The sequence below is a fragment of the Molothrus aeneus genome, chromosome 3 (assembly GCF_037042795.1).
Source record: "Molothrus aeneus isolate 106 chromosome 3, BPBGC_Maene_1.0, whole genome shotgun sequence".
In the NCBI taxonomy this organism is placed as follows: domain Eukaryota; kingdom Metazoa; phylum Chordata; class Aves; order Passeriformes; family Icteridae; genus Molothrus; species Molothrus aeneus.
In genome coordinates, this window is record NC_089648.1 from 21,534,578 (window position 1) to 21,553,683 (window position 19,106).

The following is a 19,106-nucleotide window of genomic DNA, read 5'->3' on the forward strand; positions in this document are numbered from 1 at the left end:
TCAATGCCAAATGGTAGCTTTGCTTTTTTCTGGCTGCCAGTTTTTGTTGCATTAATGCACCAAGAGGGAAAAATTACTTTTGCTCTATTATCTTTACTTTCCTTGAATCTTTCTTCTCTCTGTAAAGTGGGAAAGTTTAAAATGCATGCCTTAGGTTTGGAGGAAATGAGGGAAGAGAGAAGGGAAGGATTTTCAGTTGAAGCCAAATAATCATGTGGTGATCACAGGGGGAGTTTGACCCTAGAAAATCCGTGTGTTTGCTTTTATAGCAGTTGGTGTCTCCCACTGCTTGGAGGTGGAGAGCAATCCTGAGGGTGCAGGCCAGCGTGGGGGCTCTGGGGAGCTCTGGCTCTCTGGTGCTGGGAAAGTCATTGTGGATCAGCATCCACAGTTTGCTAAACACCTGGTTGCCAAGATATGCTTGGTGCTGCATTGCCACTGAGGTGAGCAGTGTCTGGTCATTCATTGCTCAACCATAAGCAATGTTTGGTCATTCTGTCTGATCTTTGGATCTGCTGGCAAGGTCAGGTCCTAATTCTATTGTTCAAACATGCAGATGAAGGCAAATTGGGAAGGGACATGACCCAGATTCTGCTAGTGGCTGCTGTAAAAATGATTACTATTGCTTTGAGAATGATTCAAACGTGAGTATTTTGTCTGATATACTGAAAATCCATGGGCTCATGTGAATGCCTTCAAAATCCATACTGACTTGGAAGACCTGCAATACATGAATCCATAGCCTCATCTTCTCCCCCAGCTATCACACCAAAAGTGCACCAGCACTTCGAGACACCCAGAACCCAAAAGTGGACTGAGTTGGTTGTCAGCCAAACACATATTCCACATGAGTCATTTTTTTGGAGTAGAGTTTTGGAGTAGAGTATCTTCTGCCTGAGAGAAGAGCTCCTCAGTCTTTCCTCTTGTAAGAGTGACAAGGCCAAGAGTTGTTGTGGTGTCAAGGCAGTACAGTTGTAATGTGAGAGGTTCTTTGCTCAGAATCAGCAGAACACATGTCTAAGCTGCAATAATCAGATCTTCACCACTGGTGCTGCTTTCAGGAGACAGGGTGGATGTGGCCTGACCTTATGCCTGACTCAGTCTGAATTGGCAGTGGTAACAGAGAAATCATCTTTTCACTTATAAGATAAACAGCAAACTTGATGTGGAGAAGAAACTGGAAAATATTAAACATGGAAACAGACAGTTTTCTAAAATACTTCTTCACAGATTAAATATATCTGGGTTTGGGGACTTGTTATTATAATTAAAACAAACAAGGAAACATAAAAGGCAGAAAACTATTTGGCTTTCCAATGCATGCTGAGCTGATGGTGGAAAAGGTCCTCAGCCCACAAATCCAGCAGGGAGTATAAATGATTGATGGTAAAAGCTTAGATCATCCACTTTAAGTGTGATTGACAGGTAATGTTCCTGGCAAACATCTGGAATTCAGCAAGCTGGGAATGAGAAATGCAAAGTACTGACAAACAAACGGCCATCTGCATTTCTCTGGCTTTTTAATCTTTCTTCAGAGGCAAGGTGAAATATCTAAAGCCTGGAGTTATGTATAAAAAAACGCTTTTGGCTCAGGTTCCTTAAGGCAGCCCTTGGACTTTGCCAACCACCTTCTGAATCAGAAGTATCACCATACCCTTCTTGCTTTCCAACTACAGATGGTTTTGATAAAACACCTACTTAGTCTGCCCCCATTTTTTTTTTGATTCCTTTTCCCACAGGGATTGATTTTACTTTGTGGAGAACATATAGACAAAGGGAGATGGTGTGCAATTCCTTATTATGCATAAGAGGTCAATTGTTCTATTGCAGTGCAGGGAATCCTGGGTGGAATTTTAATTCCTTCTTGCTGTATAGATTTCTACTGCTCCTTCCCCCCGCCCCCGCCTCATTTTTCTATAAATGCCAAACAATTTTTTTTAGAATCTGACAACCACATTTGATACTTTTGGTACACATCATTTAGAAAATGGACTTGATAGAAATAAAGCAATGAGGTGCTTGCAAGTGCCTTGCTTTGGAAACTGAATACAGTGTAGGGTTCATTTTCAGCTAGATCACTGGCTGTTAACTTCAAGAAAGATTTTTAATGAAAGAAAAGAGCACAATTTCTTTTGGTTTTTTTTTTTTAGTTTGTTTCTTAAAAGCAGGATCTTCTGTGATTTGACTTGAGTTTGTCACTCATGTGTTGGTTTTCTCTGGTTTGGCTCAGCAGGCACCTGGCAGACCCAGCTCCCTCCTGTGCTGCTCTTGCCTCTGACGGGAGGTGGCAGCACACTGCAGGAGGGAGATTTTTTCAGAGGGAAGAGTTAGAAATAGTGAAGGGAAACTGTGGTGGCTGCCACAAGTGAAGGACAAAGTCATGTCTTTCTGGGTTATGGAAAAAGCAGAATTAAATTCCAAGAAGAGTAAGACATAACTATCTTCTGTTGTACCTTTTTTCTGAGGTAGGCACAGCAGCACCATGGTGTTTGTGCTTGGATTGTACTAATTATTCATCACATTATTGTGGGGCAGTAACATAATGGTTGTCATTTTAGGGTAGGGAAACTTGTCTGGAGATGTTAAGCAATACACTTAGAAATGAGTTAGAATTCCTCTCCCTTGTGCTTGGACTACCAGCTCTAACTGTTGCTCATCAGTGATGGCACAATTCAATGCTTGATAGATTCTAGAGCGTTAATTAAAACAGTTGTTTTGCTAATTGCCTGGAAGATTGTGAATAAAAGCATATTTATTCCAAAGGCAAACAATCCATTTTTACCCAGTGAAGCATATCGGTTTTTATGGTGCGTAAAAATTGTTTCATTTCAGTTTTGAATATATCGTGTGTTTGTCTGAAAGCTTTATAGATGATCTGTTTCAACTGCATGGAAGCTTTTTTTCTTTAGCCATTTTTAATGTATCTGCTAACAAAAATCATACAAATAATTGAAAATGTGAAAAGTCATTGCTATTAAAAAGAAAAGGTGTTTACTGTACTGGTCTGTGGGATTACCACCATTCTTGGTGATATGAAGCTTTTGTACTCTTCCAGATGTTGGCATTGTCCTATGCAAGAGACTAGAGGTGAAAGAAAGGTTATCTTTATGGTGCTTTTGTCTAATTTTGTGAAAAATGTGGTTACAGAACAGGTGGTTTCAGTGTATAGACACATTTAAAACTAAAATAAAGTCCAAAACGGTCAGGATCTAAACTGATCCATGTGATGTGGGTGATGTAGGTCTTCTGTGGAAGACTGGCAACACATCAGCGTTAATAACAACTTTATGCAATTCAGGGTCATTTACCATCAAGCTGATAGCTTTTTCCCAAAGAAAAAATGCTTATCATCTAATGGAAGAGATTAGGTAAGGGTGGAAGTACAGCTGAAGGACTGAGATGGGAATTTTGAGTTTGATTTAGAAGTTTTCTTTCTGAGCTCTTTACTCATGATAGTTCTCTTGACTTCATATAGGCTTTCAAAAATGATGATTTATTTAGGGAAGGAATCTAAAAGAACCTGGTTGAAGTCAGTAAACTAATACATATTTTGAGGCTTTGGATTTAAGAATTGCTGCGGGCAAGGTATTACTTATAAGACAAGGGACCATTCCTATCACAACTTGATAGATATGAATGTATTTCCATGCCATTGGTCTTAAGAGAGATGGGCAGTGATGATATAGCACAGCAGAAGTTTGGGAAGAAAACTAATTTCAAAACAAGGAAAGTATAGCTTTTCATTATCAAGGTAACAAGCGAATATTCCTTTTTTGTTAGCATTATGTATTGGAAAACAGAGGGGAAAAAGACCTTTACTCTTGTAAATGAACTTGTAACTTTCTCCTACACAGTCCATTTGTGCCCAGCCTAAATGGGGTGCAGTCAGTGAAACCCTGACAATTTCAGGATCACTCCTCAGCTGGATTTTGGTGTACATGCCCTGCACTGTAGTGCCCAGACTGGTGCAAATGCCATCCTTGCAGTATCCCACAGCAGGAATTTCACTGCTGCCCCGAGCTCATACAGACATGCACATGGGAAGGGTGTGAGGAAATGGATCCTTTCCAGTGAGAAACAGCTGAACTTCCATGCCTTGTCATTGTTATGTTGGGGATAACTAATTGTACTCTTCTTGGTTTGGACTCTGTTTAGCTGCAGCCTGTAGCTGCACTGATGTGTGATACAGGATGATTTTATTGACACAACAGTGGGTAAATGTTAGCCAGATAAAGAAAAATCAGCAACACAGATGTAAGAAACAGATCCTTTGTGTGACAGTTAAAAGGAGGAAGGGAAAAAACATTTCCCCTTAATTAATTTCTTTGAAAGGGATCAGAAGACAACATGAACTGAGAATGAAGCACTTTTCCTGATTTTTAGAAAAAGACCTTTCTTGATATTTAAAGGAGACTTGTCACATAGAACACTTTTAAAGTATGATTTATTCTTATGAAGTTTTGCTAGGCTGTTGTAATTAAGAAAAAGATAATGGAAAAAAGTTATCAGTTAAATATTTCAAAGTTGTTTTTTTCCCCGACAGTTTTTTTTTCCTGAGTGCAAAAGTAGAAGAAACAACTGCATGAATGAGATGTCTGTTCTTTTATATTTTTGATGGAAATAGTGCTGTTAATGAAAGCAATGCTGTTGATTTTCTGTAGGCAAAGGAGACGTTTTTGGTGATGTGTTCTGGAAGGAGTCGACTCTCGCGCAGTCCTGTGCTAATGTAAGGGCTTTGACTTACTGTGATCTTCATGTGATTAAAAGGGATGCCTTGCAGAAAGTGCTGGAGTTCTACACTGCCTTTTCACACTCCTTCTCCAGAAATCTCATTTTGACCTACAACTTGAGAAAAAGGGTAAGTAGCTGTGATTTTAACATACACCATGTATATGATCTCACTTTTAAGGACTGTCTGCATCAAAAAAACTGAATGGCTTGAATTCTGGAATTTTTTGTGAATCCTTTTTATAAGATGACTTTTCAGAGCTTGCCTAAGAGACCTGCTGGCATATAGAGTCAAAAGGCTATGAGTATTTATTCCAGTGCTAGCTTCAGAGGGAGCTAGACTGTGTGTATGTGAAAGTATTATACATTTCCAGGAAGTGAACAGGTTCCAGCATCTATGAAAACTGTCATGCCCTTGTGATAAACAGTGTTCACTACTTAGTGCAGCTTCAGTTTGTAAAGCAGCAAAAAAGATTTTAGAGGTGTTGCCTGAAATCACAAGGAAAATGACAGGGAAGATACAAAATATAATATATGTAACAAAAGTCAAGTCCAGTAGACATGATGGAAAAGTAATATAAACATGACATTCTATCAAGAGTTGTTCCTTTGATTATAAATCACATTTTGGAATTACTTTGCTTATCTATAATATTTCCATTTTCTTATCCTTGATTTTTTGGCTCTTTTCATTCCTTGTTGTGTGCCGTTTAAAATTATTTTGTCAAATGCAAGTAATCATAATCTAATAGCCCAGTTTAAATCCTCTGTGTAATCTTCAGTGAACAACCTCTGCAGAAATTTATTAAAACTGTAGTGGGTATAATTCAGATGATAGGATTTTATGATGCAAGGTAGAAGACAATAATATTACATTGAAAAGAAATACATTAGAGAACCTGTACCTGCTTTATAGGAGTATTTGAGATCAGCTAAAGAAATATGTTTGATAGGAAACTTTTTTGTTCCTAAAAATGATTCTCCATAGTAATTTCCAGGTGCCAAGTGCCTCCTAGATAATTAGACCTGAAAAAAGAGAAATATTTTAATATTTTAAATCTATTTTATAAAATTACACTTTACAACTAGACATTTTTAAAGACTTTTTTTAATATATAGAGTTGGCATACAGAAAGTAAAGTAGTGTGATGGTATTTTTTACCTCCATATGTTATCAGTATAAAAGAATTCAGCTTTTTAGTGTTGGATGAAAGAAGAATGTGTGATCCACACTTTGGTGAAATAAATCAGAGCTCTGGTAGAAAATTGATGTGATTAAAAACTAAGAAGCAAATTTATACTTGGGGATTTCCTCCTAAGTAATTTTTTCAAGTGAAGGTACACAGCTGCAAGCATAATAAGAGAGATGTCCTCTTAATAAACAGCTCCTTACTCGGTCTTAGTTAATGTAAGAAATAAATTAAATGAAAGAATTTGACATTGCTGTCACCTCAAGAATCAGTATCACTGACTGACATATTTTATGATTAACTCCATGGCTAATGTGGTAAGATGCTCTCAGAATATATAATTACTTTACTCTTTCTTAAAATCTGTAGAAATAGCAAGCTTTGAGGCTTAGAAGAACCAACTTTTTCAAAACTCATAGTAATGCTAGCAGAATTCTCATAATTTTGGACCTGATCTGAGCCAAAAGGCCCAGCTTTAGGATCAAATACCTACTCCAGAAGTGCCACTGTCCCTCCATATTTATTGGCATTGCTTTTCCCAGCCCAGGTTATGAAACGTTTTCTAACTGTAGCATCAGAAATTCTGTGCTGTCAATTTTCTACACAAAATGTTCCTAATAAAAATGTACATCTTATGATAGCAATTTCCATCCAGTTATTCAAATAATTGGATTTTAATTGAGTTGCAGTCAGCAGAAAAGTGGCATTGATTGATAATGGAAGTGAGAATTTGATGGTTCTAAGTTAACAGACTGTAACACTATTTTATTAAAAGAAGGCTGATTGCAATCAGAATGCAAATGTTAAATAATGTGAATCATATATGCTCTTGGAAATGCGTGGAAGGTACAATACTTTAGCGATTTGAGGTGATGCACTTTAAAAGGCAACTTTTTAGAATTTGGAATTTATTCTGGTTTAAATATCTGTGATTTGGTTTTTTTATAGAAATAGCTCCCCAGCCTGTCACTTCTAACACTTCTCTGGTCTATTTCTACAAATGGAATTTTGTAGAATTAAGATGAACTGCTACCTTCTGTTGGTTACATTTGTGATGTATTGCATATCCTTTAGAGTATAAATACCAGAATTACACTTTTCATTTCAATAAACAGTTCCATCTCTGGCTCCAAAAGTGTTCAACTAGTTGAAATGTAGATACTGTATATTCCTCCCAAGTATATTAATGCAGATTCCAAATACATGAAAAAGCAGCTTTGGGGATTTTTTTCAGAAAGATCTCATATTTTTAGACTCGGTTATTCCAGTGAGGTGTCCCCATCTTCAGGGCACAGATGCCTGTAGCTGGTTGTGGTACTGAGTCCCACTGCGCAGGGCTGGGTGCTTTGTAGCCTGGTTTCACTCTGCTTTATCCCCGCCAGGGTCTCTGTACAAATCACAAATGGGACAGGACTGCTCCGGAACGTGCCTTGAGCTGTTTTATTTTCCAGCATCAGTCTCATTACATGGTTATGACAATGGGAAGATGCCAGCAGCTCACATCCCAGGCAGCAGACAAAAAACTTAATGTTACGACTTACTTTTTAAGTTTTTTGCCCAATCACACAAAGCAAAAGCATATTGACAGCAGTTCTATCCAACCACTATAAGCACAGGTACCTTTGGTTAAAACAATGCCTGCTTATTTCGAATACAATACCTGCTTGTAAGCCTTGAACACAATGCACAGAGCTCCTTTATTAAGCTTAGAACTTCCTAACATCTTGCTAGATAACTGTAGCTTAGGGAGTTATTCTAGACAAGTGTTAATGCACAGACCATTGTTCTATTTGTCCTTACTTTTCTACTACTTACATAATTTTTCTGCTGACCTATCTCATGGCTGCTGCTTAGCTCTAATCATAGTTCTGCTGTCCCTGAGGCCTGCCTTTTGCAGCTTTCCCAAAACCTTCTGATTTTATGGATTCCCACATTCCCCCTCTCGGTTCACCTAAAAAGAAACCTTTGTAACCGTGTCGTTTATTAACTACTTTGCCTTTCGTAGCTTTATTATAGTATATCTGCTTATTACTTACTGAAAGCATCTTTTTACTCACACTAAGCATTGCTATATTACCACGTGGCAATTTTAATGCTGTGGAAGTCCAGTCAGTTCAAAGGGCATAAGTCATGCCTGACAATAATTACAGGTTGTTGTTCGAAAAAGTCCTGTCGATTTCAAGGCCTGAATTCAAAACTTTCCTCCGTGTCTACACCTTCATCCACCATCTCTGTGAGATTTTGAGAACTCTGTGAATCCATTTCCTACCTCTCTCTCTTGTGTGATAAAAACTTCTTTGATAGTTTTGTCCATCATTTGTTGTACACACCAAAGTATGCAAGGTATTACTACTAATATAACTACCAAAACACCCAACACATAGAGACCTATCTTACAAACTTCTCTTAGCCAAGGTGCAAAGCTCCTTTCTTGGAACAAATCATCTAACCGCGATCCGCCATCTTCTTTAATTTGAGCTGTCAAATCTTTCAGCTTCTGTATGCTTTTGTGGATGGATTCAGAATGATCTGACAGGTTCATACAACACAATCCTTCAAATTTCTCACAACCATGTCCATGTGCCAGTAAAAGAAAATCAATTGCTGCTCTATTTTGAAGGGTAGCATGTGTAACACTATTAACATCTGTCAACATATCACTGATTGCAGTGGATGTAACATTAGCTTGTTTACTCAGCCAACATCCAACCCAATCCAATTGTTTCAATGCCATTGCTGAAGCCAGTTGGGGTAAAAATAAACCTGCTGAAACTCTTTTCAAAGCATGAAATCACTCTTACAGTTACACTCCATTATTTTAGCCATATTCACATATTCCTTGGGTGCAGGGTCTCCTCTGGTGATCCCTGGAGGAGTGAGCTCCCTGTCCCAGGCCCTTGGGTGCCAGTGAAGGAATGGTCCCCCACTGCTGGTCTGGACCCACTGCTGATGAGTGTGACAGAAATAAGCAGACATGCAGGTACATTGGAAGGCACCCAGACTGCTCAGTTGGTCTTGACCTTAGCTAAATCTAGAGCTGGATTTAGGCAAAGTAAAAGGCAACGTGCCTTGTGCTGTTCTTCATACTTGAATGTGGTTTGAGGCTGCGAGGGCAGGACACTTCTGGTCTGTGTATCCCCTCTATGCCTTCCCCAGAACAGGTCTGCAGGTGTAAAAGGTTACTGCCTGTGACACTTAAAAGACTTTGTGGCCAAGGGAAAATTTTCCAGTGCTCTGTGCCTGGCATGTCATTATTGTCCCTGTCTGTGCTGTGAAAGCAGTTTCCTTTCACTCACTTTCTCAACAAATGCCAGTGAAATATCCTCTTTTCTGAAAGTGTCAGCTTGCTGTCAGGTGACTCCCTGAGCAGTTTCCTCAAGTGACTAAAATCCCTCCTGAAGTTATTAGTTGTCTAGTTACCTCAGAGTGGAGCTCAGACTTAGGAAACTTTTTATTTTTCCTAAAGGAAAGGAGAAAGCAGACCTTTAATTAACTCCTTCTGCTGCCAGTCACTGAAATTTTCATCTAAGTGGGAACAGGGGGATAATCATCTGCTGCATCTCTCTTTCCACCCTCCTAAGAAACTGAAACTGCAGTCTGTGTCTCCAGGTGCTATGTGTTGGACTTGAAGACTTTGCAGCTGAAAGGAAACTGAGAGAGGTTTTTCAGAGCAATACTTGCTGTAACAATGTTCTGAAATTAAAGCAGCAGGTTAACTTGGTGTTTCTCTCCATTTTTGGAATCTTTGAGGGAAACCAGAGTGTAGACACTGGGGGGTATTGTGGGATAGTCAAGTGACAAACTCACCACCATGAAGGGTATGCTGGACAAAAGAAATGCTGCAAGCTGGGAGGGCAGCAGGATTCACAGGCTGGATGGAGCAGGTCTGGTTATTCCCACCAAATATTTAAATGCTTCTGGGTTTCCAAACTGGATGTCATAGCTCCAGGTTGGTAGAGCTATAAGAAGAGAAAAGCTTCCTCCATAGCTGCCTGTCTTTGGCTTGTGGTGGGGTGCAAGTTTGCTGTCTTTAAGAATGGGAAAGGCCTTTGGCAAATGTTCTGGCCTTGGCAGTTGCTTCTTTCCATGTGCATGAGCTTTGTGAGCAATATTAACTTGCACTGGGTTGTACCACTCTGCATTTGCTCATTTCATTCTGCTGCAGCCATAAATGATGTTATAGCTCAAATGTCTGCTCACACTACATAAAAGGGAGAATTCTAATACATAATTTATTAAGCTGAGATTTCTCTAGTAAGCCATTTTAGCCTGGATAGAGATTAAATGACTAATTCTGAATACTTTGGAGTGTCATGATAGAAAGCACAAGTAGCTTTCCCAGAAGCTGAAATTCGTACCCTGATATAAAAGAAGGAAGGCAGTAGGATCTAGGTGTGTTACTGGGATTTTGTTGGAGTGAAAGAAGTGGCAAAGAATGTTCTGCATTTTTACAAATCAAACATGATTTAGTTAGTTAGAGCCAAAGCTCCTAGTCAGAACATACTTGAGAGAGCAGCGATTGTAACAGAATAGTCTCTCTCCTTGGCAGAGTAAGATTGCTTGCTTTTGTACATGTGTGTGTATTCTATGGTATTCCAGCTGTGCCAGTGGACAGGACTACCAGCATCTCTTTCAAAAAGCAATTTTAAAATGTAATTGTGCTTTCCTCTTCAGCATTAGCCTAATCTTTCTTCTTTTGATAGTGTAAGCTCTAACTAGAGAGAGAACCTCTCTCAAATCATACATTTCAGCTAGGAGTGCCTCAAGCCCTGGTTTTAAATCTCAGGGAGTGTTGGTAGCAGTTTGTTTTCAAAGGGGCAGTCCATGGCCTTATATTCTGCCTTTTCACATGACAAGTTTTAAAATTCTTTTTCATGATAGAGGTTCAAAATGGTATCCCAGAATTTTTTCCGGTACACAAAAACCAGAATTGCTGGAAGGTTTCAACAAAGCTTTCTTACACTGAGAAGAGAAAGGTTTTAATTTTAGAATATTGTCCCATTTGATGATGGATTTCATAATGGTCAAACTGACAGCCTGCTTTTTTCTCCTGTGTTTGTACTCACCAAAACAATCCCGCAAATCCTGTGGGAAGAGGATTTTTATGTTTGACTGGCATGCATCTTAGAGCACTGAAAACTGAGGACATTGGACATGACTGAGATGTCTGGAAGGGCCTGTGGCTTGTGAATTATGCCAAATTCCCAAGGAGGCAAAGTTGTCAATTTAAAAAAAAAAACTGTCCAAATGTAAATTAACAGTTAAGCACTCTGTTCTTTCCCATGCTGCTTTTTAAAAGCTGTTCAGGGAGTTGGATGCTCTTGTGTACACAGTTTCTTTATGTCAATCTAAACAAAACGTATTTTATTCTGGTTCATCATTATAAGATTCCATATTGCATTTCTGCATCTTTTCTCTGGCCTTGGACATCTTAACTTCTATCTCTGACAAAGAACTGTCTAGCTAGCCCTCAGAATTTTGGTCAAATAGAGTTTACACTCTGTACTGAAAATGCTCTGAGGCACTGTTTGTGTCATAAAGTTTACACATCTTCTGTGGATGATTTTAGTGCTATGTCTGTCAATTAATTGAAGCCTCATGCTCTCAGGAGGATGTGCCCTTGGATTTCTTCCTTCCCCTCCTCTGTAGTTTGTTGGATCCCTCCAGGTAAAGTGTTACCACTCATCCTTAGAGAAGGTTTGATGAGCTGCAAGCCTTTAACATTCATACACCCACAGTGGTTGTTGATGTATGTGATTGTGTTCATGCCAAAGTAATTCCATTATCTATTTTCCAAAAGTTCCAAAATTCTAAACTTGTTTCTGTTCTATTTAATGCTTATGGCCTGGAGCCCTAGAGAGAGGAAGATCTGGCTACAAATAGTTTACGTAGTGGGGATGTGTATGTACAGTAGAAAACATAATTAACTAGGAAGTATAAAACACTGTGGTGGGTTGACCTTGGCTGGTTACCAGGTGCCCACCAAGCCTCTCTATCACTTCTCCGTTCTCAACAGAACAGGGAGAGGAAAATAAGATGAAAGGTTTGTGAGTTAAGATAAGGACAAGGAGATCACTTACTAATTGCCATCAAGGGCAAAACAAATAATTTCATTTATTACAAATTAATCAGAGTGGGATTATGACAGATAAGGAAAAAAATCTAAAAAACACTTTCTGCCCATTTCTTCCTTCTTCCCAGGCACAAATTCACTCCCAAGTCTTCTATCTCCTTCCCCTGAGCAGTACAGGGAGGTGAGGAATGGGGGTTGTGGTTGGTTCATAATGCTTGTTCTCTGCCATTCCTTTCTCTTCACACTCTTCCCCTGCTCCAGCGTGAGGTCCCTCTCATGGGAGACAGTCCCTCACAAACTTGTCCAATGTGTGTCCTTCCCACAGGCAGCAGTTCTTCAGGAACTTCCCAGTGCAGATCCCTTCCACAGGGGGCAGTCCTTCCCGAGCTGCTCCAGCATGCATCCCTTGGGGAGCCACAGGTCCTGGCCAGAGGACCTGCTCCTTCCTAGGCCCCCTCAGTGCGTGCAGGTGGATGTCTGCTCCACCTTGGGCTTCCATGAGCCAGAGGGGATAACCTGCAGCTCCACAGTCTCCACCGTGGTCATCACCATGGGTTGCAGGAAAATCTCTGCTCCAGCCCCTGGAGTGCCTCCTCCCCCTCCTTCTTCTCTGCTGGTGTTGTCTGCAGAGTTTCTTTCACATGTTCTCACTTCTCTCTCTCAGCTGCTGTAGTGCAGCAGTGCTTTTTTACTCTTTCCTAAATGTGTTACCCCGGAGGTGCTGCTGCCATTGCTGATGGGCTCAGCCAGGTCTGCCTTGGAGCAAACCACAACTTGCTGGGTCCTACACGGGGACAGGTCCTGGTGCCTTCTCACAGAAGCCACCTCTGCAGCCTGTCTGCTATCAAACCCTCACCACATAGACCCAAACCGCACAACAAAGCTGTTCTGTTGCTCGCTGCATGCTATGTTGTCATGTAAATTTTAGCTGTGACTTAGATAAAGCTCTGCGGGTAAGTAGCAAAATGCTTCTTCAGAATGCTCTTAAATGACTAATCCCTTCTAAACTGATTTAATGAATTCATCACATGTTTGAGATGCCTTCTGCTACTATGAATAATGAGTAATTTTCATACATTTAGGTGCTGTAGTATAATGTCTGCGCAGTTGTTATAAAGAAGTAACTTAGTATGCCATGCAGAGCAAGCTGTGTATTTCTTCATAGAAATATTGAGTTGTTGAAGTTCTGATAGGCCATTCACTAGCAAATCCCATTAAAAGTAATGCAGTCGTCAATAGATATTATTAATCATCAATAAAATTGATGGAAGAGCTGTTATGGGTGAAATTCAACTTCCAAATCACCTTAAAATGGAAGAATATGATTCTTTTATGAAGCCGATGCTAAAACCATAACTGCCTTGAGGTATCTTCAGTAAAGAGAATATTTCCTATTCTGTGCTATTGTAGATTTATAGGTTTTCCCATGCTGGTCACTAAATTCTTAACTATCATTTGCACTCTGATCACTGAATTAGGAATTAAATTTGTGCTGACTAAATTTGTAAGCCCAGAATTTTGACTGTTTGACAATGTGTTTTCTAACATAAAAACATGTGGAAACATAAAAACATGGAAAACTATGTCAATGTTAAGTCAATAAAGACATTCCAATTCTATGTCAGTACTTGGAAGGAAAATGCAGTAAACAGAGAGCATTCTGGTCAACCAGAAATTGGGGTTAAGCACTTCATTCATCAATCCAGAAACTGAATTGATGCTTTGTTCGTTTTTATCACATTTTGAGGAGACCTGCTTGAATTGTCTTTGAAGTGGTTTTTTTTTATCAGTGACCCATAAAATACTCAGTCTTAAATATAAAATAAAAAATTCTGACTTTTTTGAATCTGTCGAGTGTTTGTAAAGTTTTTCTATAAATGAGAAAGCTGTTTTGAGTAGATGAAAAATGCCCTTAACAAGGTTGATGGTGAATTAAAATAAAATTTGTTTTCATACTCTTTTAATCCTTAAAAAAGACACATTTGGCTTTTGTGAAGCTATTTTCAGATGAGTAATAGAAAATTGACATTAAAAAAAGGTTTTGTCTCATTTAAACATGAGACACACACCCACACCAACTTGTTTATCCCAACAGAAGAAAATGCATTACTTTGATTTTTACCCTCCTCCACCCACATAGACTAAAGCGTAGAAATAATTTTAATACAGAGAAAGGTTATTCAGAGTGAATGAGGATTCCCCAGAATAGCTCCCCCAAGCCTTTTTAAAATAGAAAATGCATTTCCTAGGAACTGAGGAAGTTCTAAATGTTGGCCCACCACCAGGGACAGAAGACAATAATCCAAAAGAGTGTAGCTGCTCTTACACAGTCTGGGAATCTAGTCTTCCTTGTGAAAACAGTGAAAGGAAGGATTAATCCCAATTTTAAACTCATGCTTTTCCTTACTAATGTGTTGATTTAGAGAAGTAGAAGTGCAATATGTAGAGTCAGTCTGTGTGGTGTGTTCAGTATTCTGTGTGGTGTGTTCAGTATGCATGTGCACTCCACCACCTGCTCACAGTCAAGTGGAATGAGGTCCTTTGGTCCAATTCTTCACCAAGCTTGCAAAGAGGAGACTTTCCAGGGGAATTCAAGGAATTACTACCCTTTCTCCAAAGCAGTTATCTGCTTACCATGACTGAATGGCGAGAGTTTGAAAATTTTTCTGTGTTTCCAATTTAAAAAACAAGGTACAAGGTTTTTTTGTTTTGGTGCCTGCCATCTCTGTCTGTGTGTAAGAGTGTATATATATATATATATATATATATATATAATACAGTGACTGACTTAACTGCTGAAGCTCCCAAGTAATTCCAATGTCACACACTCTTTCTAATATATTCATGCTGCTGCCCAGGCTTTTTTGCATGTGTGTGCCACATTCTATCATGTATTATAATTGTACTAATTTTATTAATGCCATGGTAACCTCTGTGGCCTGGTGGGTTTATGTTTTGGTATAACATGGTGCTTCACTGTAAAGCACTACTGACCAAGCAAATGACAGAACAGTGACTTGATACCCTCCTGTATCATTTTTTTCTAAAAATGATCTTTCTAGTCTGGGAAGCAGCTGGGTCCAGGACAAAACTTATTAAAAGGAAATGATTTCCTGGCGTAACAGCTTTGACCTTCTGGTCTTCTCTAGGGTCACTAAGGGTTGAACTCATATGACTGCAGATCCAAACACAACCTGTTCAAGGTACTCCATGAAGGAAAGAAAACATAGATAACTGTGCAATATGAAAGCTGAGTTACGTTGGCTAACCTACATGCTTGAGCAATCAAACTTTATGATCTATGTGATCCAATTGATCCTTTTTGGCACTGCAATGAAAACTGAAATAACTGCTCCCCATGGGAAAGCAAACAAAAAAAGGAAAGCAGAAGAAGCTAAGTTCTGGAGGTTGCAGCTAGTGTTATGTAGAGACTTTGCGATCCTTGCCCCAGACCAAACGTTTCCTCCAAGTCCTCTTTTCTTGCTGAAATGTTCTTTCCTGTTTTCTTGCTGAAAAGTTGAGACTTTTATCATAACTATGAGCTCTTGGACAGTGAGACAAAGGAGGTCCTTCCCCTCTCTGTGTGCCTCAGCCAGGTCTCCATAGTTCTTCTGAGGGCTCTCTTGAGGGCTCTATTTGCTATGCCACATGATGGGCATAAAAGAAGTAGTTCACCTTAAATGCAGCAAATCCTTTTAAGATTTTGTGTGAACTAAAGCAGTTTCCCAGTTTGATTTGGGAAAAGAGAAACAGTAAACATTGAGAGGTCAAACTAACCTATGTGTGTAGACAGCTGATGTTTTCCCTGTATCCATCCTTGAGAATCAGCCTTTGAGCTGCCTCTGGATGAGCATCTTGCTGGGGGAGAGCAGCCAGGAGTGTGCCACATTGCTCAGCCTCAGGCCTGCTGCCAGAAGTCACGCAGGTACCAGGGTGTCTGATGTCAGCCTGCTCTACAGGCTGCTGCCATTCCAGGCTTTGGAGTGTTTGATTGCTGCCTCTGAAGTGGAGTAACAACAAGGTGTGGCCTTGTGAGAGTTTCTGAATTTGAAATCGAGTACGATTTGCCATCATGGGAATGAACCAATTGCAAACAAAACTGGATAGGGCACCTTGCCAGTCATCTGCTGTAACTGTACTACCAACTGTTCCTTCTGCTAAAGTCAAGTGTTAAGGAGTGTGTTGAGCTGTGCCTCAATGTAAGAACTTAGAGAAATACGTGGAGAGTAGGATGACAAATCATCCCCTCTTATTTGGTATTAATTTTGCAACCAGCAACTGGGTTTTTGTTCAAACTGTGTATGATTCCTTCCTCAAAAGGAAGTGCACTTTGTTATGTGCTATGACAAACATCTGTCTGAATTCAGATTTTCAAACAGAAATCTGACACTGATGTAGAATGTAAAATCCCTATACAAGTGAATGTACTAAGGGTTTTTTGAGTCATTTTTTCTAAACTAGCAGACTGCAGAGGAGTCTTAGCTCCACTTGAAAATATTAATATTCTCCTTCTTTTAGTGGCTTTTTTTTTGTTGGTCCCATTAATTTTCTCTTTTGCTTTTTACATTACAAAATGGGGCGTGAACTTCAGCATCTTGTGTGTATATCTATATATAAAAATAATAAAAATATAAGGGCAAACACACACACACATATATATATGTGTATATATACAGTGGTAGGCTACTCTGAGTATACTCAGTGTGCCCAAGTGCTGTCCTTATAGGACTTGGAATAGGAATTTCACTATCCACAAACAGCCATGCAGCTGGACATGAAGGGATCATAATTAACCACAGGTCCAAACCCCTTGTCTCTCTATGCAGCTCTGAGACTGCATAATGTTTTCACCAGGTTTTTATGAGGGGCTAAGTCTGCTAAATCTATTTTTAATTAGTTCAGCATTATGAATGTGAAAACCCAATACCCAATTAAAGAAGTGTTTGGACTTTAATACTACCATATACCTTTGTAGTTCTTTTTGTTGCCATCTCTTGGGGTCTTTTCCAAGCACAGAAAGCAAATACTCCACACATGCACTTTTCCAACTCTTTGTGACTTGGCAAACCACATCTACATTTCCCCAGCATTCCCCAACCTGGCTTTGCCTTGCAATTCATCTAAACATATTGTTCTTCCATCTTAAAATTTCAGAGGATGTGCTTCCACCATTCTGGCGTACTTCATGGTTGGTCATTTCTCCCATATGCTCTGTAATAAATTTACTACACAACAAATTTTTTTCATTATTCATTTACACAGCTGATGCCAGAGAACCAAGAAAATTTCTGCCACAATAATTTTGTGATATGGCAGATGATTTACTTTTGTAAGTATTGTCTTTGTGTGAAAATATAGAATTATGTTCCCCTTTTGGAACCTTCTTTTTCACTTTGATTCTTAAAAAAACCCACAAAAAACCAAACCCAAACAAAATACTGTAAAAGGATCTGATGTTATACCCAGGTTGACTGGCATAGACACATCTGTGTCTCCCACCTTCAAGGTTGATGCCTAGATTTAGTATAAAATTTAAATGTCATGTAAATTGAAGCATTCTTTGTAGTGCTGTAGAAGTGAGCTTGTTGCAGTCATCCTCTAAGTAGGGAGATGTGCAACTTGTTGTTTTCCAAGGTTTTGCTGTTACTTCACAGTAACTGAAAGATGTTATTTATGGCCAGTTATTATCTTGATTAATGAAAACAAAATTGCTGTTGATTTCCATCACATACTTGATCAGATGGTTGGCTAGAGTGGAAATATGAGGATGCTGTAACCTTTGGTCATGCTAAGATGCAAAGCAATAACAGAGGAAGAAAATAATGTTAGCTCTAACAAATGGATATTGGTTTTGCCGTTAGAAATTTGGTGTAGTCGAGAAATATTAACCTTTGGTTTTCCTTGCCTGCATTTTTCAAATTGCTCAAGCAGCAAGTCTTGTAGGAGTAAAAGTTTCAGTGGCTTACATGTTCTCAGTGATTATCCTGTACCCTTTATGAAAGAGGAGATTTCCATTTAGTCCAATGACAAATTCATGGGAGTGAATGGAAGAAGAAATAATGAAAAGTTTTTATTTGGAATGTCATTTGGGATCAGTTATATCCTGTAGCATAAAAGCATTGTAGTGGTCTTTTTCAGCAACCTTGAAAATGATCATTTGTGTTTGACAGTCAAAATAGTTCATGAATGACCTTCAGCATTCATACCCAAACCATTCTGTAACACAGATGCAGCCATGAAGGGAGTCTGGAGAACTTGTGGCTTCTGGTTTGTAATATATTCCCAAAATTTATAAAATTTGCCTAAATTTGCAATTGCTTCGTCATTTATGTAGCATATTTGTTAGTATTGTGAAGGCATAACTTCAAAAATACTGAGGGGGTGTTTCTTGGTATACTCTCCGAGAATTTCTTTAAATATTGCAAATCTCTTGTTTCATCACATTTTCCAATCAGTAAGATTTTCCAAACCCCATCATGCTCTTCAGAGAACTGTTCAGATAAAGCACACTTTGTAGAATTATAAGGCCCCTACCAAATTAGCTTTAATAATATTTTCATTTTATTACATGTTGGAATTTCTTTACTGGACATTTTAAGGTATAAGATGAAGTACTTCATACAGAGGGCTCACATGGGGCTATATTTCTTTTTTATAAGATACTGAATGATTTATTGTCCTTATGTGAGGGGAAGCTGAAATGTAGAGGATTAAGTGACTTGCTGCCTTGTACAGTGATCCTCAGTGACAAGGAGGAATGGAACCAGGATTCTCTAGCCATATGTTCTACTCTGTGTAGAAGACCTTTGAAGGTCTGCAGCACGTGGCATAGGATGTCAAATTATGCCTTGTGTAGTGGAAGAGCAGACTCTAGTTTTGTGCTACAGTCTTGCAAATGGCCTTGTGTCTGCTTTGAAACAAAACCCAGCCTGTAAGTATTTAATAGTGCATACAAGTGTGCTAAAGAAAGCAGCTGAATGAGCAAAAACAAAGACAGGGTTGTCAGGAGAGGCCAGAAAAAAGGTGCTTGAAACACAGGCTTGGCCTTCTTCCCCTTGTTGAATGCTGCATGTACCAAGAGAGCCTCTCAGCAGAGGAGCTAGTTAGACTGAGAA

At 39.1% G+C, this 19,106-nt stretch overlaps 1 protein-coding gene across 2 annotated transcripts in view; it reads left to right on the forward strand.

The window, feature by feature from the left end:
• The window catches only part of KCNH1 (potassium voltage-gated channel subfamily H member 1), a 180,020-nt gene that overhangs the window by 97,701 nt on the left and 63,213 nt on the right, over window positions 1–19,106 (forward strand). For both annotated transcript variants that reach the window (XM_066546469.1, XM_066546468.1), the window contains exon 10: window positions 4,662–4,858. In XM_066546469.1, the coding sequence (XP_066402566.1) occupies window positions 4,662–4,858 (197 nt within the window). The remainder of the gene's footprint in view (window positions 1–4,661; window positions 4,859–19,106) is intronic.